This window comes from Mya arenaria, chromosome 5 (genome assembly GCF_026914265.1).
Source record: "Mya arenaria isolate MELC-2E11 chromosome 5, ASM2691426v1".
Classification (NCBI taxonomy): domain Eukaryota; kingdom Metazoa; phylum Mollusca; class Bivalvia; order Myida; family Myidae; genus Mya; species Mya arenaria.
In genome coordinates, this window is record NC_069126.1 from 20303124 (window position 1) to 20329429 (window position 26306).

The following is a 26306-nucleotide window of genomic DNA, read 5'->3' on the forward strand; positions in this document are numbered from 1 at the left end:
GGCAAAGGACATATAGGGAGAGAGCAAAGCTCGAACTTGAATATGGTTTCCTGCGCCCTGCATATCCCATATTGAGTCACCTACAAACCCTCTATACCAGTATATAAATCACGTCGACATCCTGTTTACATGTTTAAATGTTTCATTTATTCATCAGGATCGGAAAATAGATGCCATATTGGTACGATATAAATTTGGTGACCTAATATGGAAAAATATGGGGTCACCGCGTCACCAGTCCTGGACCAATGGCGTTGCGTCATTTATGTTGGAGGCATGATATAGTTGTATACATATACATGCCTATTTTAACATCAATAAAATGATCATCCAACACTTGGCTTCAACATATAATTACACAACTTTTGGCAAGAATGAGAAATGTTTAACTCTGTTTTCACTGTAGGTGGTGTTTAACCTAAATAATATGATAGGGAATGGTCTTATATGCATGACGTCAGCAACATTGGCAGATGCAAAAAAAACAGCTTGCTTAGTATGATGATTATTTATGTCATACGTACAACAGTTGGTATTTTTAATAAAAGTCTGCTGATGCAAATCCAAAATTAGATCACAATTACAATTTTGCAGGCACAATTAAATTCAGACAATAAGTTATATAATAAAGGGTAAATTTAGAAACACATCCAGAACATCATAGGACACAATATTATTGTCATATCTGAATTAGTCAGAGAGATGTTTATTTTTGCTTCACTCAACACCATAAAATCTGGTGCAGCTCTTCGGCTGATTGAATTAGTACTGAACAAATTAAATAACAACTATCTTAGTGCATGTCGGGCATGTCTCTGTACTTGCCAGTGCACCACTACCGGTAAATAACCCATTTAATAGAAACAATTTTCGACTTAGTCTGTTGTTTCTGACTAAAACTTTCTAAATGATTAAATCAGAAGCCGTCTGGGGATATCATTTGTGGAGACATGAGCTTAAACACTATAGACTGTTAGAATACAGTATCACACAATAGGCTCTCAGTCATAGTAGAATTTATAGGATGAACCTTTAGGAAGAAAAAATCTGAACTCCAGAGGGAATTTCTTCAGATTTCCTTTAATTTAGTTAATATATCTACAGGATTATACTGTTTTCCTAAAGTGAAATATAGAATAATATAACCTTTACATACATACAATACAATCAGATGTGTCGCTTAAACAGTACAATACACACATTTGACATATCAATTAGTTATGGTGCTTAACTCCACAATGTACACAGGTAACACGCAGAATGCACTTGGCAGTAACTGTAGATGGCTGCAATTGTGCAGGGTAATAATACATTTTCACAAATTTGCAAATCATACATGTTGTAAAAAAAAAATCATTTTCGCAAAATAAATATATGAAAACTACACCGAGTATGCATTATTGGTATTAAGATTTTCATACCTCATCTAACAGTGTTACTAAAACTTAATGTTGATAAAATGGTCGAAACAAAAGAAAAGTATGCTTTTTTTCTCCTTTTTTTTTTAAATGACCCCTTAATCTCAAGAAAACTACAGTTACTTGCATGATATAATTGTTATCATACAGACAAAACCTGATCTCCGTCTGTTATGATTATGCAAGCTTAACCAGCTATGGGAAATATGATCTTTGTTTGCAATTAAAATAGACTTTCAAACTTGAGTTTATTGACCTAGGTGAAATCTGGGGCAGATCAAAATCATGCATGTTTGTCAGTACCGTTGTTATAAAGCAAAAAAGGGGCATAACTGAACACCTACTGATGATTCATATGGTCTCAGGCAACATGAACTGGTGTAACCAGTTTCATTTGAACATCTTCAAATTCATCTTATACATTTTAAGTAATGGGCAACATTACAAAAAGTTTTGCAGGCCAAAAAACAACAACACCAAGGCTATGATTTATTTTAGGAAAACACTGATATTAAAATATAAAGTTAAAAAGTTAATTTCATGATTATTTTTCTAAGCTGAAGTAAAATTACACTGTGTGTTCGTTTCTTCTCACATAAATCATAATTTGCAGTAACTGGACGCGACATCAATTAGTTGGTTCAGTATAATATCATTCTCCTGATGTTCTGCATTTTATATCACTATGAGCTTGTTGCACCAACAGACAGACAATGTACATTGATTCTACAAGATGACTAAACATAAAAGCTGAGGCACTGTCCTCCACAGAACAGGCATAGGCACCGTGTAAATAATATGCCCTGATTAACACGCTTGTAGCTTATTGTTATTTCAAAACCACGATTTATATAAATGCATTAAATAGGACTTAAATTATAAACTACATTTCCAGCAAATGAAATCACTTATTATTAGCCTTCAATAAGGACCACGCTTAAATTTTGAGAATTTGAATTTGAACACATATATATACTTTGTGAAAACTTAATGGCTCCACGCTTCTTTTAATATCATTTAGATGCCACATAAAATGTTCTTACTATTGTATAATAAAAGAAATTTATAATAACATTATATGTACTTATATATATATATATATATATATATATATATATATATATATATTTACAGGGTATTTATTATTAATTTAAATGAACATAAAACAGGTCTGTTATATATATATGCAGGAATTAAGATTGTTTTTATTGATTCATAAGCTATAACTCACAACTTTAAAATTATATAACTGACATAAATAATCTGAAATAATGTCAATATATTCTACAACATTACTGACAATCATACCTGTAAAGATGCCGAAAAATCCAGCATAGAATCCTAACCAGCTGTCGTTGTGGAAGTAGGGCGTGAAAAGGGACAGGATGCCTGCGCATGTGACCATCACATTGTTCATATGAACGCTGTTGATGACTGGCCGGTCTGCCAGCCAGCCAAGAATTGGTCGACTGATCATACTGGCAACCCACAATATTGAGATCAGGAATTTGGATTTCTCCGGCGTCATGTTTAGTTCCTGTCCGCGCTCTGGCAGGTGGTAGAGGGGAATGATATAACCTGAAAACAGTCAATAATGGTGTGAGAAGACATGAATATTAAATCTATTATCATCTGTAGTAGAGTCTGTAAAGCTAAGGTAATTAAAACAGGTCCGATATATTCAGTTCATGCAATCTGCATGATGATTTGAATTAGCAAGCCAATAACACCTTCAAAATTAGTGATTTTGTTTTTGTACATGTTTCTTAGCGTCACAGTATCAAATTTGTCTTGCAGTGAATGCACATTGCCACATTTATCAGACTGTTTTTCTGTTGAAAAACTATTCTACACAACAAAGTCACAAGTTAAGTATCAGTCAGCGTTATATGAAACTAAAACTTGATCCATATGAAATCCATGCTGATTATTGCACGAAGTTCTTAGTCATCAAAATCTACAAGCACTATTTCTAATATGCAAACAACCTAACCACTAACAACAAGCGGTTTCAAAAGTTCAATGCCATTGGAGGCTATAATAAATCTCCTTACTTCCCTCAAAGTTTCTATTTAATTTCAAGGATCTGACCAATATGTTCAAACAGTAACAGGGTCACTGGCCAAGTGATCACAATGTCAAAGACCTTCGAACATGTGACATAATAATGATACTCATTTTGTTCAGCTTATCCGACCAAATGGTGCCACCAAATGGTGCCAAATACTTGATAGAAATAAAATCACAGATCCATGATATAATGAACCATGCTTCTCTATATAGATTAGAATTTGGCCTTGACATCACTGATGTACATACAGTTTTAAAACTGTTTTCATTTCAGAAATGGTTTTAAAAGGCAGATCTAATTGTATATATATATTTCTTTTCCCCAAAAGCATAAATCCCAAATTAATATTGCTTACGGTAACTATCTATATACAACCAAAACGTTGAAATGCAAATTTAAAGTGATTATTGCAATTTAATCTGATTGTATAAGTCCCAAGGGAACAATTTGTGGTGAAAACATCAAGCGCAGCTTATTCAACGTTCTTTGGTTAGTAAGATAATTGCTATGAAGTAATACCATAAATATAAATTATTAATTATTTTCTGAAAATTGTCAACAAGAATAACAACATAACTATTGAATAAAAAGTGTTAGTGTAAGTTTACTTGATGTATTAAATACTTGTACTGTATAAAAGTCAACGACAGGTTGCACACAAGTCAATGGTCTGTGAACAGAATCATGTCACCTTTTTTTTTCAATACTTTTTCAACTTTTTCATAAGATAACAGAATCATGTCACCTTTTTTTTCAATACTTTTTCATAAGATCATATGAAGAATGGTTGAATTTATGTGAAATGAAATAGTCCATGATCAGGGATCAATATATCAAGTTAAATAGAAGTATTTATTCATCCTCAGGTTTATGGTGTAAGGACTTACAAAAACTTTGTTTATGTATTAGAAAAAACGAAGGGTTGCCTTAAGACATTGAAACACATTTGTTTTATCATCAAAGATCTGACCAAATGGCTGCCATTAGTATTTGAAACAAACATTGAACGTTTTCAGTGCTTTTGCCATAAAGTTAAAATCTATACAAAATACCACAATCTTGGTCAAATATAGCGTTGGAAAGTTTTGGTGGTGAAAAGCTCTCCATTCTGTAAGTGTTCATCAGAAACAACGAGTGTCAAGTAAAATAAATATCATCTCCACTTTAGCAGGAAGATTCTCCTAAAATCCAACCACAGTTACACCTTTTATAAATATTATAATATATCAGAGAACAATTCAGTCCAAACGATTAATCAGCAGTTGAAACTTTTATAGTCTGCATTCATTTCACAAAAATGCTTAAAATAATGATCAATCTGTTTTGCATGAAAAAGGAGCGGTTCAGTACCGGCATTCAGACCAAACATGTCGTTTAGGTATTGTTCAATCTTTCTCTGTGGTTTATAAACTGCGCCTATACAACACATTTGTCACTTAAGTATGGAACAGTATTTTTTTTCAATTTATAACCTGCCAAAAGACCAGGGCCAATGTAGACAGCAGATTCATGTCTGCGATTAGAACTGGGCCAGTCTAATGTCTGAGATTAGAACTGGACCAGTCTTATGTCTGAGATTAGAACTGGGCCAGTCTCATGTCTGAGATTAGAACTAGGCCAGTCTCATGTCTGAGATCAGATATGGGCCAGTCTCATGTCTGAGATCAGATCTTGGCCAGTCTCATATCTGAGATTGGATCTGGGCCAGTCTCATGTCTGAGATCAGATCTGGGCCGGTCTCATGTCTGAGATCAGATCTGGGCCAGTCTCATGTCCAAGATCAGATCTTGGCCAGTCTAATGTCTGAGATTGGATCTGGGCCAGTCTCATGTCTGAGATTAGAACTGGACCAGTCTTATGTCTGAGATTAGAACTGGGCCAGTCTCATGTCTGAGATTAGAACTAGGCCAGTCTCATGTCTGAGATCAGATATGGGCCAGTCTCATGTCTGAGATCAGATCTTGGCCAGTCTCATATCTGAGATTGGATCTGGGCCAGTCTCATGTCTGATATCAGATTTGGGCCAGTCTTATGTCTGAGATCAGATCTGGGCCAGTCTAATGTCCGAGATTGGATCTGGGCCAGTCTCATGTCTGAGATCAGATCTGGGCTAGTCTCATGTCTGAGATCAGATCTGGGCCAGTCTTATGTCTTTGAGATCAGATCTGGGCCAGCCTCATGCATGTCTGAGATCAGATCATCGAGGCCAGTCTCATACATGTCAGAGATCAGATCTGGGCCAGGTTCATGCTTGTCTGAGATCAGATCTGGGCCTGTCTCATACATGACTGAGATCAGATCTGGGCCAGTCTCATACATGTCTGAGATCAGATCTGTGCCAGTCTCATGTCTGAGATTAGATTCTAGACTCAAAATTGCAAATACTCATTGTCTTGTAACTTTCCTTCTAGCAAACTGTTCAGCAAAGTTTGCTAGCAGGAAAGTTACAAGACAATGAGTATTACTATTCTGAACATGTTTCTTATATATATATTTCTTTTATTGTGTAAAAGAAATGAGATAAATGAGATGATAAAGGTGACTTTCTGTCAGTTAACAAAATTGCTTTTGTGAGACTGAGTCTAGACTCAGATTTGAGACTTTTCATAATCCTGGGCTCCCGAGTTGGTCTTGGATGTCATGGAACCAGAAATAGGACAGTGTCCTAGTCTTAATTGGTTGGTATGGATTGCAGCCAATATAATTAGCCAAGTTCTGCACAAGTGTGAAGAAACAAATGCATTTGCATTACATTTGGAATGTCAACAGCAGCATTCAAGTTACAATGAGTTGAAAAGCTTGGTCTGTTTTTCTCCCAAATCCATTAATAATGGCTGGTAGGCTTGTGAAAACCACAATCTGGCAAACTGTTATCATGGTTATTGGAATGTCATAATATAATGGCCTTGATAAAACCCAAGTATTACATCACTATTGGTTACTGATGTTTCTGTGCAAACATCAAACATATGTAAGTTTCATCATGATGAAAACAAGTAGCCATCAACCATAACATTCAAGTGATCCTTCAGAAAATCATGATATAACCAAAGTATGAAAAAAATATTTTGGTTTGAGATTGTTCTAGAAAATAACGACAAGTGCACAACTGTCAATGCCCTAAGTGCACCTCTGTCAATGCCCTAAGCTGCAATATACTGGTAAGCAGTGCAGGCCTTTTAAGTTTTAACCATTCTTTGCCGTAACCAGTACACAGCTACATTGTACTTCCCCAAGGGACAGACCCTGTTTCCCCCCCCCCCCCAAAAAAATAGCCTAATAAATTCTCTATTTTCAAAAAAAAATATTATATTATGAGAATTTCATGATTCATTAAACAATGTTTCTGAGTGACTTTTTTTACTGCTTTATTGATATTTACTCCATTTTTCCCCAAACATTTTAAAAAGGGCTAGGGTGTATTATCCATAACTGGTATAAAGGCACTAGTTAGCTAGTATAGTTTAGTTAACTACATTTGTATTTCAAGAACTCCCATCAAGTCCCATAATCCCTGACAAATAAGGAATTACACCTAATGTGAAGTGTATGAAATAATGGTAGACTTCCAAACATAACATTTGACTTAATATATGACTTACCAAACATTGTTAGAAAGCTGGACAGCAGAAGAAGCCAAAACGAGTGAGACCTTAAAAGCTGCAGATCCAGGTGCTTGCACAAACAGCGTAAGAGCTTGCAGTTTGTAACTTCTTCCTCGTAAATTGTACTCATTTCCAATGAGTGAACACTTGTCTGCGGAATCGTCATTACACTCCCACCTTGCATTGGGATGTAGATACTGTTCTTACCAGATGAGTTTGACACAGTCCTGACACGCCTGTTATTATACATGAGATTTCGCACGCTGCCCATGGGGGAGGCTGTGTTACTTAAAGGCACACTCTCTACACTAGGTTTCCTTGAGGCTGAAGTTCCTGGAGTATCCAACGTGTGTAGCGGACTGTTAGTATTGGCAGCACTATTTTCCTCTGGCGGCGGTAGTTTCACAATTAATGGAGCATTTTTATCCCACGGATCATTTGGATCGTCAGACGGCACAACTTCAAAGTTTTGTTGAAGATTATTGTTTAATAATTTTGGTGAATTTTCAAGGCTTCCACATCCACTATCTCTTTTGGGGGTTGGAGGGGTGGAAGGGAGTTTTGGTGCTATTGATTTAGTGGAAGTCCTTGGGGACGATCGTTGCCGATAAATCGGATCCGTCACCACCACTTTCGGTACGACTAAAGAATTTTTCGATCTATTTAAACTCCTAGAGCTAAATCCGAAGGTCTCTTTCAATCTGTTGATATACGAATTACTTTTATTCCTAAGGTCTATTTTATCAATCTTAATTAACCTATTATCTCTAGTGATTATACAGTTGTCCAAAGACCCATTTGAGATCGTTCGCTGGCGTTCCTTCTCAGCGATAAGGGCCTTCATTATTGCACCCCGTTGGATAACCCCCCTTTTCATTCCTTTCTTTTTCGCGTGTGTAAGGTTGCGGAATAAAGCCCCACCCACACAACAGTGGAGGCTGATTGCGGAAACTATTACGAGAGCATTCCGCCAGTCATATTCAGCCAACAAATGCCCGACCATAGATTGGAACACAAAATATCCAACACCCGCTCCCATTAACGCCAGTCCAGTGGCAAATGCCCGCTTGTGCTCAAACCAGACCGCAACGTGGATAACGGCAGGAAGGTTCACAAGGCCAAGGCCGATACCTGAAAGTCAGATAATAATAATTTAAACAAAGTAATGATTAGATGGAGCAAAGATATGATTTAATAAAGAATGGTAATGAATGATGGTTTAAGACTGTGCAAATGCATAATGCGAATGGCCTAAATATTGTGCTTTCTTGTAAGAGGTGAAATTTTGCTCTCTAGCAGCTAAGTTCCTAGCAGTAGATCTAAAAACAGATTTTAAATACATCAGTGTTGTTTTTTTCTTCTTCAATTTTTCAAAGTCAAGATGAGATTCTGAACAGGTATTCTTGCAAACCAAATGAATGTCGGATACAATATCATCTTCATCTGAAGGCGTCAGTGTTTTGCAAGGTTTCAGGCTGCTACTAGTAATATGTCAGATGATTATCTCCAGTTGACAATCACTGGTGGTGGGAACAGATAATCATACAAAATAGAACTGGAGTCATCAAGTACAGTACATATATTCATACACTGCGTAAAATGCAAACTGCAAGATGCAAACCGGTTTTAGCTTCTGTCAAGAATAAATGTCACAGAACATTTAAGATAACATTTTTTTTATCCTATGAATTAGGCATTATCCCTGTTCACAAAGGGAGCAAAAATAATTTTAGCTTCCATCAGGAGTTAATGCCCTGGAACTTTCATGATGAACATTATGAAATATAAACCTATGATAGGACTTGGGTGTTACCCTCAACTACAGAGCTTTATGACTTGCAGTCTTGTTTGTCTTACATCGAGGACACAACTGTTGTAAATAATATTTTGAGGGAAGAAAGCAAACGATTCCAAGTGACATTTAGAGAAGGAGTGCTTGGTGTGTTTTCCCTTTGATTTATCAAATTGCAGACATTATGGCTCAGGGAGTGTGTGTGTGTTAGTGACAATTAAGCATGTGTGACTACCAACAGAGCAGAAAAAAAAACATAGCGATGAAACATGTGTGACTGAATTTGGCTTCCATGCCAATAGGGATTTGAATAGTTCTACATGGAATAAACAGCGCCTAAGCCTACATAAACATTATATTTCAGTCCAATCTTGAAAAAAGTCCTATTTTCAGCTCAGTAAAGAGCAGTTACAGTAATGTTACAACAAGTTAAGATCATTTTGTTTTTGTTAGAAAAAAAGGGGAATGTTAACCATAACATTTTTAATCATAATATAAAACAAAGAAAGGCTTTACAAAGCACAGGGGCAAGGTGCATTATTGCCTTTTTGTAATTGATATGGGTGATGGTGAGCTACAGGGTGTGGCATAATCACTGTAACTACACACCCTGCCCCTGTGTTATGAACCACAAGGTATTTACTTTTCAGCTAAGGTGTCATCAGTCAATATTTCAGGTTATACAATGATAGACTTATACCTGTCATCAATTATATATTTAACCAAGAGCACCTACTAAATAAACGAACCAGAACAAAGAAAAAAAACACGCTAAAAGTTCACAGTTGTGTTAAGTTAATGTGTACCTTGAACCTTGTGGTCTGCCTAAAACACATCTAAACAAATATTTGCAAAACAGCGTAAATATTTGCAAAACAAATTTGACGGGTAAATCTCTTCCAAGTGATTTCAGCTGATTGAATAACCATATCAGCTCAAAAACATTTTGCTGTTTGCAATCAGAAGTGATAGAAAAACAAAAGTAACGTTAACTTGTGCCAACACTTTATTTTTTGCTCTCAGTTAATCATTGTATAGTAATGGGAAATGCTACATACATAATTATATCATTTTGCAATTCGACTATTGGATGAGCAAGCTAAAATTAGTTCACTAGTGCTTAGCTTCAAATTGGTTAACAAGCCCTGCTTAATAAAATAGTTAGAATTTGAGCACGTCCGAAAATCATTTTACCAGAACAGGCCCCAATTTCTCGAAACTTCTTAAGTCCCTTATAACATGATTAAGCTAAACCCACTATTTTTGTTTTTCTATAATTTGCGTTATATTTACTTCTTTAAGATATTTTAGACTTTAAATAGGAATTATCTTTATGATAATTACAATTAACCATTTTTCATCCATCAAAATCAAATGTAAGTATTTTGGCTAATTGAAATAAGCTACTTAAGCCTGTTTATCTTAAGAAGTTTTGAGAAATTGGGGCCAGAGCTGGTGGGTAGTGCGCTAATTGCAACTACTGTGTGTACAGGACTATCATATTCATAAAACTAGAACTGTAAGCCATAGGCTAACGAATACCCCCCACCCCTCCATGTCTAGGTTGTTTGCCCTGGAGTTAGGCCGGACAAAGCTAATTTTGCCTACAAGGGGAGATAACTCCAGTCAGGGTCATGTGACCTGTACCAAATTCACAGAGGCGAAAGTTTACAACATGGCCATTAATTTCTGAAAGTTTGATAAAGATTTGTTGAATAATAACAAAGATGAATCCCGGACAGGGCTTATTTTGCCTACTTTAACACATCAAGGGGAGATAACTCCAGTCAGGGTCATGTGACCTGTACCAAATTCACAGAGGCGAAAGTTTACAACATGGCCATTAATTTCTGAAAGTTTGATAAAGATTTGTTGAATAATAACAAAGATGAATCCCGGACAGGGCTTATTTTGCCTACTTTAACACATCAAGGGGAGATAACTCTGGTCAGGGTCATGTGACCCGTACCAATTTCACAGAGGCGCAAGTTTACATCATGGCCATTAATATCTGAAAGTTTGAAAAAGATTTGTTCAATAACGACAAAGATGAATCCCGGACAAAAAAAAAAGGCCTACTTTAACACATCAAGGGGAGATAACTCTGGTCAGGGTCATGTGACCCGTACCAATTTCACAGAGGCGCAAGTTTACATCATGGCCATTAATATCTGAAAGTTTGAAAAAGATTTGTTCAATAACGACAAAGATGAATCCCGGACAAAAAAAAACGGACGGACAGATGGACAGACGGACAGACGGACAGACAGACAGACAGACGGACAGACGGACAACCCGATTCCAGTATACCCCCCCCAAACTTTGTTTTGGGGGGTATAAATATCTTGAATGGTTTACAGGAGGGACATTTTTTTTTTTAACAAACAAGGACAAGGACCAAGGTGTATGACAATAATGTATGAAATGAGGGGTACAAAAAGCTATTTAGATACCGTGTCATATTTTGGCCAGAGAAGCTAAAGAGACAAATTATTTCAAAAATAAAGCAACTAACCTGCAAGAACGCCATAAGTGAGAGGGAGTATGCCCACCTCAGGCATCTGAGTACTGACTAGGAGAGCTATAAATGTAATCACACTCCCGGTTATCGTCACCTTTTGACAGTCGAAACGGCGCACAAGCACACTTGCAAGGGGACCTGGAGAAAACATACAGAGCAATCAATAAGCATTTTAAATATAGTTTACTTTTATATATCTTTTACAATTTTTCTCTTCATTATATTGTTTATGTATTTATAAAAGGTCTTCAAGTCATCAAATGTCTCGCTTGCATCAGGTTAATAGGGACTTCTGATGAAGGCTTCTGTGTTAACCTGTACATAGAAAGAGAGCCTCAGGGACATGCAAAGCACATAGTCTTCCTCAGTTGGTGAAGGCTCATAACTCCACAGTTACTAACAGAGTGACAGGCCTTGAAACTCATATGCATACTTTTTGGTAACAAATTTAATGTCAGAGATTTCATGTAAGAATCTTGAATGATTTTTGCTGATGACTAGAGCTTAGCACAAACACATTATCAAGAATGCATTTCCTACCTGCGATTAATGAGAAGGCCTCCATTAGAACCTGTATATTTGAAAGACTGCTGGATGATGATGGCACATCATAATATTCCGCTACCCGGGGCTCCAGAACCCCAAAACTGGATTGTACCCCCACCACAAACAAGCTACAGATGATCGCCCCGACAACGACCATCCAACCCCATCCTCCGTCCGGGGCCTCCCCAGGCTTTCGAGGGGTTTTAATCTCTTCTTCTTCATAGTAGTCCTCTTTTTCATCAAAATCGAAGAATTTTGCTTGGGTCATTTTGAGTGGTATTCTCTGCATAGACTATGACATAATCCTGGAAATAAAATAAGTAGACAATCTTTAGTACAGACTCTTCTGGTATGAACATTTTACACACAAAATACTTAACACTTCAGATACTGTGCTTTTTGAACCATGCTCAATTTTGTTTTATTTTTTTGTTTATGACGAAGGTTTCTACATAATATGTTGAAACCTTTGCGTCATAAACAAATAAATAAAGCTATAGTAAACCTGCAGTTTAAACATAAATATAGTAAACGTGCAATTTGAACGTTAAGGTTATCAACACTTAATCAATATTTATGTCTTACTTATACAATATTAAACTATTTCAGAAAGTTGTAAACATTCCCTAGGATTCAACGCATAAAACAGCTCTAATACAGCTCTAATACTATTGTTGTTTTTTATTTGATAAAATGATAATTACAACATTTAAACAAGAATTGAAATTTAAAGGGCTATTTTTTTTAGATTTTTAGAGGCCATACTTAATACTTTCACTGGTTTATAAGTAAGTATTATTACCAAATACCAAACTAATTTGCATCAGTTTAAAGCATATGATGTAAGTTTGGTTTAAGCCTGTGACTGATGTAAACTTGGTTTAAGCCTATGACTGATGTACATGTAAGTTTGGTTTTATCCTATGACTGATGTAAGTTTGGTTTAATCCTATGACTGATGTAAGTTTGGTTTAAGCCTTTGACTGAAGTAAGTTTGGTTTTATCCTATGACTGATGTAAGTTTGGTTTAAGCATATGACTGAAGTAAGTTTGGTTTTATCCTGGGCCTAAAAAAAAAATACATTTGGTTCGGGTTACCCGACCCTACCTACGGAATAGGCGCCAACCCTACCGTTTTTATAGTCAATTTGAAAAAAAAAATGAAAAATGAAAAAAAAAAAAAAAAAAAAAAAAAAAAATCTCGTTTTTTTTTAAATTGCTTTTTAATATTAAGTTTAAACCTTAAATGCTTATACAGAAGATAGCTTTAACACCATTCTCCAATGATGAAAATTATTTTCTTATATAAAACCAAATAAAAAAAAATAAATAAAAAAAAATAAAAAGCCTACCTACCCTACCTATTTTTTTTAAGGATGTAACCCTAACCAAACAAATTTTTTTTTAGACCCTATGACTGGTGTGTTTGGTTTAAGCCTATGACTGATGTAAGTTTGGTTTAATCCTATGACTGATGTAAGTTTGGTTTAAGCCTTTGACTGAAGTAAGTTTGGTTTAATCCTATGACTGATGTAAGTTTGGTTTTATCCTATGACTGATGTAAGTTTGGTTTAATCCTATGACTGATGTAAGTTTGGTTTAAGCCTTTGACTGAAGTAAGTTTGGTTTAATCCTATGACTGATGTAAGTTTGGTTTAAGCATTTGACTGAAGTAAGTTTGGTTTTATCCTATGACTGATGTAAGTTTGGTTTTATCCTATGACTGATGTAAGTTTGGTTTAATCCTATGACTGATGTAAGTTTGGTTTAAGCCTTTGACTGAAGTAAGTTTGGTTTTATCCTATGACTGATGTAAGTTTGGTTTTATCCTATGACTGATGTAAGTTTGGTTTTATCCTATGACTGATGTAAGTTAGGTTTAATCCTATGACTGATGTAAGTTTGGTTTAATCCTATGACTGATGTAAGTTAGGTTTAATCCTATGACTGATGTAAGTTAGGTTTAATCCTATGACTGATGTAAGTTTGGTTTAATCCTATGACTGATGTAAGTTTGGTTTTATCCTATGACTGATGTAAGTTTGGTTTTATCCTATGACTGATGTAAGTTAGGTTTTATCCTATGACTGATGTAAGTTAGGTTTAATCCTATGACTGATGTAAGTTTGGTTTTATCCTATGACTGATGTAAGTTTGGTTTTATCCTATGACTGGTGTGTTTGGTTTAAGCCTATGACTGAAGTAAGTTTGGTTTAATCCTATGACTGATGTAAGTTTGGTTTTATCCTATGACTGAAGTAAGTTTGGTTTAAGCCTTTGACTGAGGTAAGTTTGGTTTAAGCCTATGACTGAAGTAAGTTTGGTTTAAGCCTATGACTGAAGTAAGTTTGGTTTAAGCCTATGACTGAAGCAAGTTTGGTTTTATCCTATGACTGATGTAAGTTTGGTTTAAGCCTTTGACTGAGGTAAGTTTGGTTTAAGCCTATGACTGAAGTAAGTTTGGTTTAAGCCTATGACTGAAGTAAGTTTGGTTTAAGCCTATGACTGAAGCAAGTTTGGTTTTATCCTATGACTGATGTAAGTTTGGTTTAAGCCTATGACTGAAGCAAGTTTGGTTTAAGCCTATGACTGAAGCAAGTTTGGTTTAAGCCTATGACTGAAGCAAGTTTGGTTTAATCCTATGACTGAAGTAAGTTTGGTTTAATCCTATGACTGATGTAAGTTTGGTTTTATCCTATGACTGATGTAAGTTTGGTTTAAGCCTTTGACTGAGGTAAGTTTGGTTTAAGCCTATGACTGAAGTAAGTTTGGTTTAAGCCTATGACTGAAGTAAGTTTGGTTTAAGCCTATGACTGAAGTAAGTTTGGTTTAAGCCTATGACTGAAGTAAGTTTGGTTTAAGCCTATGACTGAAGCAAGTTTGGTTTTATCCTATGACTGATGTAAGTTTGGTTTAAGCCTTTGACTGAGGTAAGTTTGGTTTAAGCCTATGACTGAAGTAAGTTTGGTTTAAGCCTATGACTGAAGTAAGTTTGGTTTAAGCCTATGACTGAAGCAAGTTTGGTTTTATCCTATGACTGATGTAAGTTTGGTTTAAGCCTATGACTGAAGCAAGTTTGGTTTAAGCCTATGACTGAAGTAAGTTTGGTTTAAGCCTATGACTGAAGCAAGTTTGGTTTAATCCTATGACTGAAGTAAGTTTGGTTTAATCCTATGACTGATGTAAGTTTGGTTTTATCCTATGACTGATGTAAGTTTGGTTTAAGCCTTTGACTGAGGTAAGTTTGGTTTAAGCCTATGACTGAAGTAAGTTTGGTTTAAGCCTATGACTGAAGTAAGTTTGGTTTAAGCCTATGACTGAAGTAAGTTTGGTTTAAGCCTATGACTGAAGCAAGTTTGGTTTTATCCTATGACTGATGTAAGTTTGGTTTTATCCTATGACTGATGTAAGTTTGGTTTAAGCCTTTGACTGAGGTAAGTTTGGTTTAAGCCTATGACTGAAGTAAGTTTGGTTTAAGCCTATGACTGAAGTAAGTTAGGTTTAATCCTATGACTGATGTAAGTTAGGTTTAATCCTATGACTGATGTAAGTTTGGTTTAATCCTATGACTGATGTAAGTTTGGTTTTATCCTATGATTGATGTAAGTTTGGTTTTATCCTATGACTGATGTAAGTTAGGTTTTATCCTATGACTGATGTAAGTTAGGTTTAATCCTATGACTGATGTAAGTTTGGTTTTATCCTATGACTGATGTAAGTTTGGTTTAATCCTATGACTGATGTAAGTTAGGTTTAATCCTATGACTGATGTAAGTTTGGTTCAAGCCTTTGACTGAAGTAAGTTTGGTTTTATCCTAGTATGACTGAAGTAAGTTTGGTTTAAGCCTTTGACTGAGGTAAGTTTGGTTTAAGCCTATGACTGAAGTAAGTTTGGTTTAAGCCTATGACTGATGTAAGTTTGGTTTTATCCTATGACTGAAGTAAGTTTGGTTTAAGCCTATTACTGATGTTAGTTTGGTTTAATCCTATTACTGATGTAAGTTTGGTTAAAGCCTTTGACTGAAGTAAGTTTGGTTTTAGCCTAAGACTGATGTAAGTTTGGTTTAAGCCTTTGACTGAAATAAGTTTGGTTTTATCCTATGAATGAAGTAAGTTTGGTTTTATCCTATGACTGATGCAAGTTTGGTTTAAGCCTTTGACTGAAGTAAGTTTGGTTTTATCCTATGACTGATGTAAGTTTGGTTTTAGCCTTTGATTGAAGTAAGTTTGGTTTTATCCTATGACTGAAGTAAGTTTGGTTTAAGCCTATGACTGAGGTAAGTTTGGTTTAAGCCTATGACTGATGTAAGTTTGGTTTTATCCTTTGACTGATGTAAGTTTGGTTTTATCCTATGACTGGTGTGTTTGGTTTAACCCTATGACTGATGTAAGTTTGGTTTAAGCCTATGCTGAAGCCTTTGCTGAAGTTAGTTTGGTTTAAGCCTATACTGGTTTAAGTTAGGTTTAAGCCTAAGAGTGATGTAAGTTTGGTTTAAGCCTATGACTGATGTTAAAAGTGTGGTTTAAGCCTATGACTGATGTAAGTTAGGTTTTAGCCTAAGAGTGATGTAAGTTTGGTTTAATCCTATGACTAATATTTAAAGTTTGGTTTAAGCCTATGACTGATGTGAGTTTGGTTTAAGCCCATGACCGATATAAGTTTGGTTTTATCCTATGACTGATGCTAAAAGGTTGGTTTAAGTCTATGACTGATGCAAGTTTAGTTTAAAGTCTATGGTGTTGCAAACAAATGAAGCAAAAATATCATAAATGAAAAGACTTTCATGCATTTTTGTCTAAAATAGAACACAAAAAAGAAACTGTGAACTGGATTCAACTTCTTCTAACATAAGGCCTAAAAGGTCAAAATGTTGTGTCGGTTATCTATGTCATTTACCTTGTCTTTTTACCTGTACTTGTTCATTTTCAAAATCCTCAAATTATGTGATGTAAAGTTTTTTTGATAATTGAACTCGGAAATCATTGATTTTCATCACATTCAGAGATCAGTATGAAATATTATCTGTCATGATTTATTGCAATAGATATTTTCACCCCAAGGATTAATATTTTTGGGGTCGTTCAAAGGGAAAATAAACTGATATTAAATCATTTCCTAATTCGCAGGAGACTAGACAGCTTTTTCTTTAACTGTAAAATTTCCCAATTTCAGCATTTTCACGGCGCAAAATTTCCCAAAATGTCTAGGGTCTTTTTCCCAAAAATGGGCAGAAAAAGCCCTGCAAGCGAGGTAATGAAATCTTTTAAGATATAATGAATTTAAACCATGATTAAAGGACTGAGAGTCTGTACATCACGTAATGTATTTAGAAAGGAAGGAAGACAAGAGAAAATTAAGAAAATTACAAGAAAATTTAGAAAAATAACATGAGCTGTTCAGAATGGTCAATCCTCGAATCACTTTAGTTGCTGTTAACCGTTTTGTTTATTTTCAGATGCTTTTATATGTCCTTATTTCTAGCAGTTATAAAAACCAAATGTTTAAGTATTTTATGAAAGTTTTCATACACAAAGGTCAAAGTCGCCATTACTTAATTTATTTCAAGCTTTACCCTAAAGTGAACAGGATGAGATCCCAACTAAAAACAATGGCTATATTATATAAAGGCTGTGCTGACTGGCTATATTATATAAAGGCTGTGCTGACTGGCTATATTATATAAAGGCTGTGCTGACTGGCTATATTATATAAAGGCTGTGCTGACTGGCTATATTATATAAAGGCTATGCTGAGTGGTTATATTATATAAAGGCTATGCTGAGTGGCTATATTATATAAAGGCTCCGCTGAGTGGCTATATTATATAAAGGCTGTGCGGACTGGCTATATTATATAACGGCTGTGCTGACTGGCTTATTAGTTGACTAGTTTAGAAAGAAGTTCTTAATTAATCTCTAAATAGAAATTATTTCAAAATCGCCAGAACGTTTCAGGATTCGAAAATGTGTGTAAATGTAATTACCGGTACTAATTGATAAGTCGGGTGAAAACTTGCATCAGGAATAGCCTCCCAGTTGTAATATATAATATATATTGAAATAATGTATTCAGTACCAGTCAAATTGCGCGCAATTGTATGTGCACAACCTGGCGAGTAAAACAATACAGCTTTACAGTTTGTGAACCTGCAATATATTTCTTAAACCTTTAATACAGCACAGCGTTATTCACTGCTGTCTAAGCTAAATATACTTCACCGACATAAATAATTAACTTATATTCCAAAGTATGTGATGGAAAAACCTTCCTAAATGAAAGAATGAGGTGGATGAGCAAAAACTGGCGGTATAAAATTGCATAATATCCCAGATTGACAAGTTTGATAATATTTACAATTCAAGAGATCCATCAATGTATTCATCTTGAGGCATGTGACCTCATTTTCACCATTCTTGAATGTGAGAGTATGAAACTTTGTTGTAAAATATCATATTTAACATCACAGCACACTACTAAAAAAGTAACCCATTGGCAAAAAAATTGTAGAAGACATACCCATCACAATTGGTTTGGAGGGGCTGGACAGCGGATGTCTCATAATATACTGAATATGTCATATCCACAAAACAAGCCAAGAGTGTCAATATGAGCTAGTATGAGGCCAAAAATAATAATAAAAAATAATAAAAATAAAAAATACAATTTTCACCGTCTCAGCTGAGTTTACCCATTTATAAATAGCACATAATGTTCCCAGTTTATAGTGTGTATATTTAGCATGTTAAAGTCAAGTGATTACTACAGAAATGTATACCAACGCTATTTTTAAATTAACAGGATTATCGTGGTAGAAAAACCAAGTAAATTTTCAATTGGAAAAATCCGCAAAAACGGCGAAAAATACATGTGTCATAAGCTATGTGATTCATCACAGTAATCAGGTGTCTAATCACTTCAATTAAAACAGTGTATATATACATAGTTTTCACTGTTATATGCACAAGTGCCATTATCATAAATTCATAATAATGGTACACTTCTTGAAATGACATTATTTCATTAAACTTATTTTAAAATCAAAGTACTGAATCCATTTATTCATCAACAAATAAAAGAAATATGGACAAAAAAAATAAATCTAAGGGTCTCAAATAAGTCAGTGAATGTGAAATTGCAACGCCCATGACAACGTCCTAGTTCCAACACTGCTTTTTATGACTGTACCAGTTAACCACCAGAGCTCACTATTTCGCCGCTTGATATTTCCTACCACACTATCTTGTAGTAAACAGGCAATGCTGTCAACAATAATAATGTTTATCATACTTGGTACTAACGTAAAAGTACATTAAATGTGCCAAAAATACAGGTTATGACACACACACACCCCACCTCCCCAAATGACTCTGATCTCTAAAGTTCAAATCCTTATGCTTGGTGCAAGATAAGGGTTGTAGCATTGTGAAGGCCAGTCCTGAGGGGGTGGGCAGTCCGGGGCCCATTCTTAATTAGAAAATGCAGTTTAGTTTGTTTTCTCTCAATTATATAGGACTAAAAAATTACATGTTTCGGAGAAAAATGGGTGTAGGTCTGGAAACATTTATATAAGTGCTTTACTAAGTGAAGCTACATGAGTTGTATGATGTCAGATAATGGGAGTAGTCTCAAAAAGATGCTAGGAAATGATATCTTCATGAACAGATGTAAAACAATAACAATACCAAATGCGCGATACATCAAAAGGATAACTGTACTCGTTGTCAAGTATGAGTGACACTTAAGATGCTAACATCAAAGCAAACTTAAACAACTTAACACTTGCTGCACTTTTAGGACCCATTTCGTTCACATTCCAGTAAATCAAGCTGACTTAGTCTGACTTTGTTATTAAATAACTGTTGACACATGAAACTTCATGGTATATGAGTTGTTGTGCCTGTGTCAAGGTACACATATCGCAGTGCAAATGTCACAGTGCACATATAACGAAAAATGTGTCACTGTGCACGTGTCGTGGCATATGTGTTGGAGTGCCTGAGTCACCCACATGTGTCACAGAACACATATATGTACACATATATGTATACATAGGTATACATGTCGCGGTGCATGTGTCAGGGTACACATCATCATGTTGTGTGTATAAAAATGACCAAAATAGTATATTAAAAATGTTGGGAGTGAAGTGAATACTTACATTTCATAGAAAAATATCCAGTTACAACAGAAAGTGAAAGTATCCTTTAAATTTTTCCTGAGACTGTGAAATTATCCTTTCTAAATTTTATCACTCATTACAATGATATAATGATACACCTCTTTACACTGCTAATCACCTAAAAGACATTGTGACTGGCTTAAATACCACATTGAAAAGCCAACAAGAGCCAAAAGAATGGACAAAAATAAAATACGAAACAGCTTTAGCATTATTAAACAGTTTTATGTAATATTAACCTTAAACAATACCAAACTTCAAAAACTGTTTAAATATAGCATGTTCCTTATAAAAGGGCATTATTTGACTTCTTCAACAGTGAGACAACAACAAAGCTTGAAATATCTCGGAAGTTCTAAAAGAGAAGTGAACTTTCCAAACAAAAATGAAAAGTTAAGATAAGGATTCAAAATGAATATATTTCTCAATTCAAATCTTTCAAAAGTGAATACGGTAACACAAGCTGTGTATAATATATGCCTAAGCCAAACATTAAAGAAAATTATTCCAAATTAGATTTGACTTAGGTACAACTTATAATGTAATCAGAGCTCATGAATAATTTGAGTTGATTACAACCAAATACTAACATGCTTTTGGGCCACAAAAAATTAAGGCAGAGTACTTATATGATAAGCTTGAATTTCATTAAGCTGAAACAGAATTAATTATCATGTAAATTGAGGCCTAATATTAATTTAATCAGTATACATTTATAAACTATATTATTTATGAACCATTTTAATTGTTATCTTTATATCTTCTTATATGAATGCTTGACCTTTAATATCTTTAGTTCAACCCTACACCTAATATTGATATTGACCTTAGCTCTGCTCAACCATCTTCCTTGACCCATAAGGTACATACAATATCTGAAAACTAAGTCAATATATGCCACGGGCAACACATGTACAATGATTATACATGTACTTTGATATTGTAACAAATACAACTTTATCTTAAGCTTCAGAATATCAGAAAAAGAAAGAGCTTATTAAGATTCATGGAAAATATTTACTTACTGTCTCCTTAGCTCTCATTTTCAGCCCAAATTTCACATGTTTATTGCACAAGTGTTCAACATTTACTGCTAAGCTGGCAAATATGTACATGAGGTATGTTGATAGCAGTAGCTTCCCTTGCTTGACCTAATATTCTATTAATAGAAAGCACCTGTCCTATTTACCACATGCTGTAAACATGATGACCTTGTTCTGGATGTGTTTCGGAGCATACATTACATTTCAGCTAATCCAGATACAGTACAACATTGTTAGATGTTTCTTTTAAGAAGTTAAAGAAAGAGTAATATGCATTCAATTAAAAGCAAAAACATCCATATTTTGACCGTGATTTTGATTAGAATTTTCCTACCCCCAGAATAAGTTGCCAAATAAAAACAAAAAATAAACAAAGGTAAATTTCCAGTGGGGATAGTAAGTTTACAGGCATTTACCAGTATTATTGCAAAATAGACATTGTTGTAATTGTACAAACATCATGTATATAAAAAGTGTTCATTGGTCACTCACCAACATGACTAGCAGAAGAAATCATATCAAACTATGGTATTGAACTTACAAAACCATATTGGGGCAAAAATGAAGACTTATTAATCAAATGATAATATTTTTCATGGAATGTTAAACCATTCCTGGTAGTCTGTGAGATATAGTATTATGTACTGACTTTGATAATTAAATATGTTGTCAAAACGGTAAAAAACCCTCTTATTGTTGTAAAAATTAGATAATACTAATCACCCACAAGCCATCAATAAGTACCAAGCTTATTCATTAAGAATTACAGATCAACAACTAAAATACAAAATGACATAAAAGTTGGTTTTCTGCTGAACATATTGTTAGAGTCGGGTGGAAAATATTTTGTAACCTGGTAATGATTAAAAAGGGCTTGCTTGTAACCTCTCTAGCTCTATCAGCCTTTCTTAAAAATTAGGATTTTATATCTTATATAAACATGTTCTAACTATTACTGTTTTGTTGATATTTTCATTCTCTTTTTTTTCTTTCTAAATTTTCCAAACTTCTGATTGGGAACTTAAATTGGAAAATTTGACATAAAAACAACAACAACAATTTGCCATTGGAAACATGACCGAATTCTGGGTATAAAAATCGCCAAAAACTAAAAACCTATTCCGTGCACTTGTTCTTTAGCATATTGTCTTGGGCTTTGAAACATAAAATACTAATTATCATATTGTTGACAGAAACATCACTTTCTGCATATTGAGGTTTTGGAACAAACACATACTTTGGGTGCTAGGATGATACACTGCACTTGTAGTCTCCTAAAAATGAGTTACGAAAGGGTGCTGCACCCTGTCATTTTTTTAAAAGCACCCTTTTGCCATTCAAGACCAAAATGTGTACCCTTCTAGCTTTATGATATTATGCTTAAGATAATCAAATATTTCTTTTCTTTGTTTCAACTTCTATAACACATACAAACTTTACATAATTGGCAGTTGGAAACCTTATATTACTTCAAATAAAGATAATTTGTAACATTGTCTGTCAAATTCATAATGTTGAAGTTTTTCACAGCCCAGATACAATGTGCCACTTTCTCACTTAGGCCTCCAAAATATACCTGTGTTTCCAGTAACCCGGCCAACTCTTTTTTCTCGTCGAACCTTATCTTTTTTTAAGGCATAATGGTAAAATTTCAAAAAATAAATACATTGTTGTTTATTGTTTCTGTGTCTCTAGTCCCTGGACCTTTGCAATGCCGAAAATAAACAGTCATTCTTGGTCTGTATTACAAAGGCCCTTTGTTAACAGGAAGAACAAAAGGCCTGAGATCTGTTCTCAAAAGCACTGAACTTCATATCCGAGTATGGCGAACATTCCACCTAGTCCCTTCCCCTGCTCTGCGAAAATATGTGAGGTTCATGTCCTCTTAGAGGCTATGATGTCAATGATTTCAGACATTCAACAATCTTGTTTTTGCAGTCCTTTCTTGTGAATTATGAAATGCTTAGATATAAGATAGTTGATTCGATGCAACAGGGTGTGTGTGTGTGGGGGAGGGGGGGGGGGGGGGGGGGGGGGGTAGGCCTTAAAACCATCAACCTCTTCCGCAGTATGTAAAAACCTAGCTAAAACCATAGTTGTATTACTTCTTTACTTCATTCACATTGAGATATTACTTGCTTGCAAACGGAAAATTGGAAATAAGCCATCATCATTTTTGACCATCAACCTTTGCAAAACTAGGCTATCTGACAAAGAAGTTAAATATACAACAAAGAACAAATAATCCCCATATATGGGTCTAAGGAATTCAATATGATTTCCATGATCAGCAAATGCTTGCGTGCTTTGAAATGACGTGAGATGGAATGTACCTTAAAAACCGATACAATTTCTGACCTCCAACTTAGTGCTAATAAGTTCATCATTAAAAAGCACATATTAAATTCTGCAAGCAATTCTTGAGAATGTTGTAAGACTTCAGACACGTCTTTTTGCCAGAACAAGTGCTATACCTTCCAAGCACTTCTGACATACAGCTACATTTGTTACATTGTTATGCAACTGAGGGCATTTTTCCATTCTTAAGGGATGGGTGCCACCAAGGGACAATTTTTGCAGATTTTTTTTCATTTAACCTAATAATTCCAGAATATATAATTTTTATTATGACTTTCATTCATTTTTGAAATGGGAGCTCAACATGATTAAAAGCACAACTGAACCAAAACTGAGAAGGGAATCTTTAGCTTTTTGGAGAGGTGAGGGAGGGAATTTAATTTTGAGGAGGAGAAAGACAGCCTTACTTCGGCCACAAATATCTTATAAAAAAGTAATGAAAATTAGACATGACTATTGATACTTCATAGTGAACAAGATGAAATTACATAATGCTCAAAAATAACTGAATTGTCCTTTTTAATGCAAAAACAAAGTGAAATGTTCTGTGGTAACTATGCTAAATATCATATTACAATGCATGCACACATGTATTTCCTGCAACACTACAATTATTAACCTGGCACGTCAGGAAGATGCATTGCAGCTTTGCAAGTTCTTGAGAGAAATAGGTTAATGACAGATACTTTATAATAACAGCAGTAATGAGGGTAATTGATTGACTCTGACAGACAAGGTGAAGCACATACACTGAACAAAGTACATGGTTTTAAAGGAAGGGCTTACTGCAACATATAATGCAAATAATAGGAGTCAGTGTTTTCTTTTCTTTCTAATACTTTGATATAAACGTTTCTTTTGGAGATGCTAGTTGTTTCCCAAATCACATTTTTTTATGATTCAATATGACTACAGTATTATTAAGCTGTTAATATTATAAAGAACTGACAACTTCCTATGTCTCCATATTTTAACATTTTAATGGTTACAATGATTTTGCTGCCTTAACATATTAAGCAATTGTACATTGTCATACTGCATTTTTTTTTAACAAGTTTAACTTACAAAATGTCATGAGCTTGCTTTCCAAATCACAAATTTTCTATGTTTCAATATGTTTATTTCTTATTAAGCTATTAATATTATAAAGAATGGACAATTTCCAATATCTGAATAATTTGACATTTTAATGATGACAATGATTTTCCGGTTTTAAACATGTTAACAAATTGAATATTGTCATACTGCTTTTTTTGAATAAGTTTAACATACAAAATTTCATTAGCCAAGAAGATTTATTTAAACATTTTCGACAATTTTGAAACGAAGTCATAAATCAATATCCTTATGTTTGTTTGTACATTTGTACAATGTTCTACCAGAATTTGTCCTGTTGGGGGGGGGACAAATAATAGGCAGGAATCTAACTTCATGACTTTAAATGTAATTTTAAAACTGACATGCACCCAAGCCAGGGATAAAATGCGAAATGACATTAAGCGATTGCTTCACAAGATTTCTAGAAACCCACTGATTAAAACGACAAACATTAGTTTTTGTACTTAATACAATTTTCTTAACTAACTCATCTTTTCTTTTACTTATAAGACAATATTGGTTCATATGTCATCAAAATAATTCAGCCCTTGATAATACAGTATTCAATAAATTACTATTAAAGTATCCTTTTCATTCAGTGAGTGCTCTCATCCCTCTACTTAGTCCAAATAATTGTACGTAGACGGATTTTTTTTAGATTTTTGATATGGCAAATCCTTCATGTACAAATTGTTTAGTATCAAAAGTGGGTAGTTGTTCCAATCAGGATTCCGGGTTAAAGCATATAGCGTCTATAAAATATCATAAAAACAAGAAATATTACGCGATAATGTTATTTTATATTAGTTCCATACGCAAAAAATAAATATCCAACTTCTTATTATGAGTTTGACGGCTTTTCTTCATTTCATTCTGTCAAAACATAACGATATATACATGAAGGGCACCTGCAAGGCTTCAGGGCACAGTTTTAAATCGCTCGGAACATTTCGGCCATGGCCGAATTGTTACGATTGTATAACGAGGTCTATCTCGAAGCTTTGTCGGAGGAGGCTGAGTTATTACGATTGTATCGAGTTGTTCCCCTTCGCATAATTGTTGTTTGTGTCAGTCAACTTTCGTTTTATTGGAAAGGTAACCAACTTGTTTTTATGGATTAAATGCTTGTTTAGTGCAAAATAACATTTCACTTACATGGTAAAATATGAATATTACTCTTTATGATCAATTTCAACAATAAAATACTTCACTTAAAACAATTTCAATATTTTTAAAACACCCCCGTTTTTTGCACATTCCCGTTTAGACGTTATGGATTGGAAGAATCCCGTATAACACCTCTATTATTTTAGACTACCCACTCCTCTGATGTAATTAAAATAAGGTTATGGAGCGAGTTACATGAACAAAATGTTCAAATATGATATTGTTTAAGGAATGAATCGCGGCGTTCTTTGACCAACCCAATTGCGTTCATATCCCTGATAATGACATCAACCCCGCGATTCATTCCTTATATTTACACCCATAGTTCATTATTTCATTCAAGAATTGTTAAAAAATAATTTATTTCATTTAAGAAAACCTTTCAGTAATCCGTTCTTACCCATTCGGTAAATAGAACGACCCGACTATAACCGGAAACATTTTTTTCAAATGACGTCACAATAACACGGGAAAAGATCAACCACTTGAAATCACTTTAAAACGTAA

The 26306-nt window shown here is 34.6% G+C and overlaps 1 protein-coding gene across 2 annotated transcripts in view; it reads right to left on the reverse strand.

Annotated features, from left to right (window-relative positions):
* The window catches only part of LOC128234200 (monocarboxylate transporter 5-like), a 32417-nt gene that overhangs the window by 5383 nt on the left and 728 nt on the right, over positions 1–26306 (reverse strand). The window contains exons 1-5 of one of the 2 annotated variants that reach the window (XM_052948278.1): positions 21159–21240; positions 11948–12258; positions 11402–11545; positions 7092–8225; positions 2727–2996 (exon numbers count right to left, since the gene is read on the reverse strand). In XM_052948278.1, coding sequence (XP_052804238.1) covers positions 2727–2996; positions 7092–8225; positions 11402–11545; positions 11948–12242 — 1843 coding nt within the window. In that variant the 5' untranslated portion in view covers positions 12243–12258; positions 21159–21240. Of the gene's footprint in view, positions 1–2726; positions 2997–7091; positions 8226–11401; positions 11546–11947; positions 12259–21158; positions 21241–26306 lie in introns of those variants that run through there. The other variant, XM_052948276.1, reaches the window with a different exon arrangement.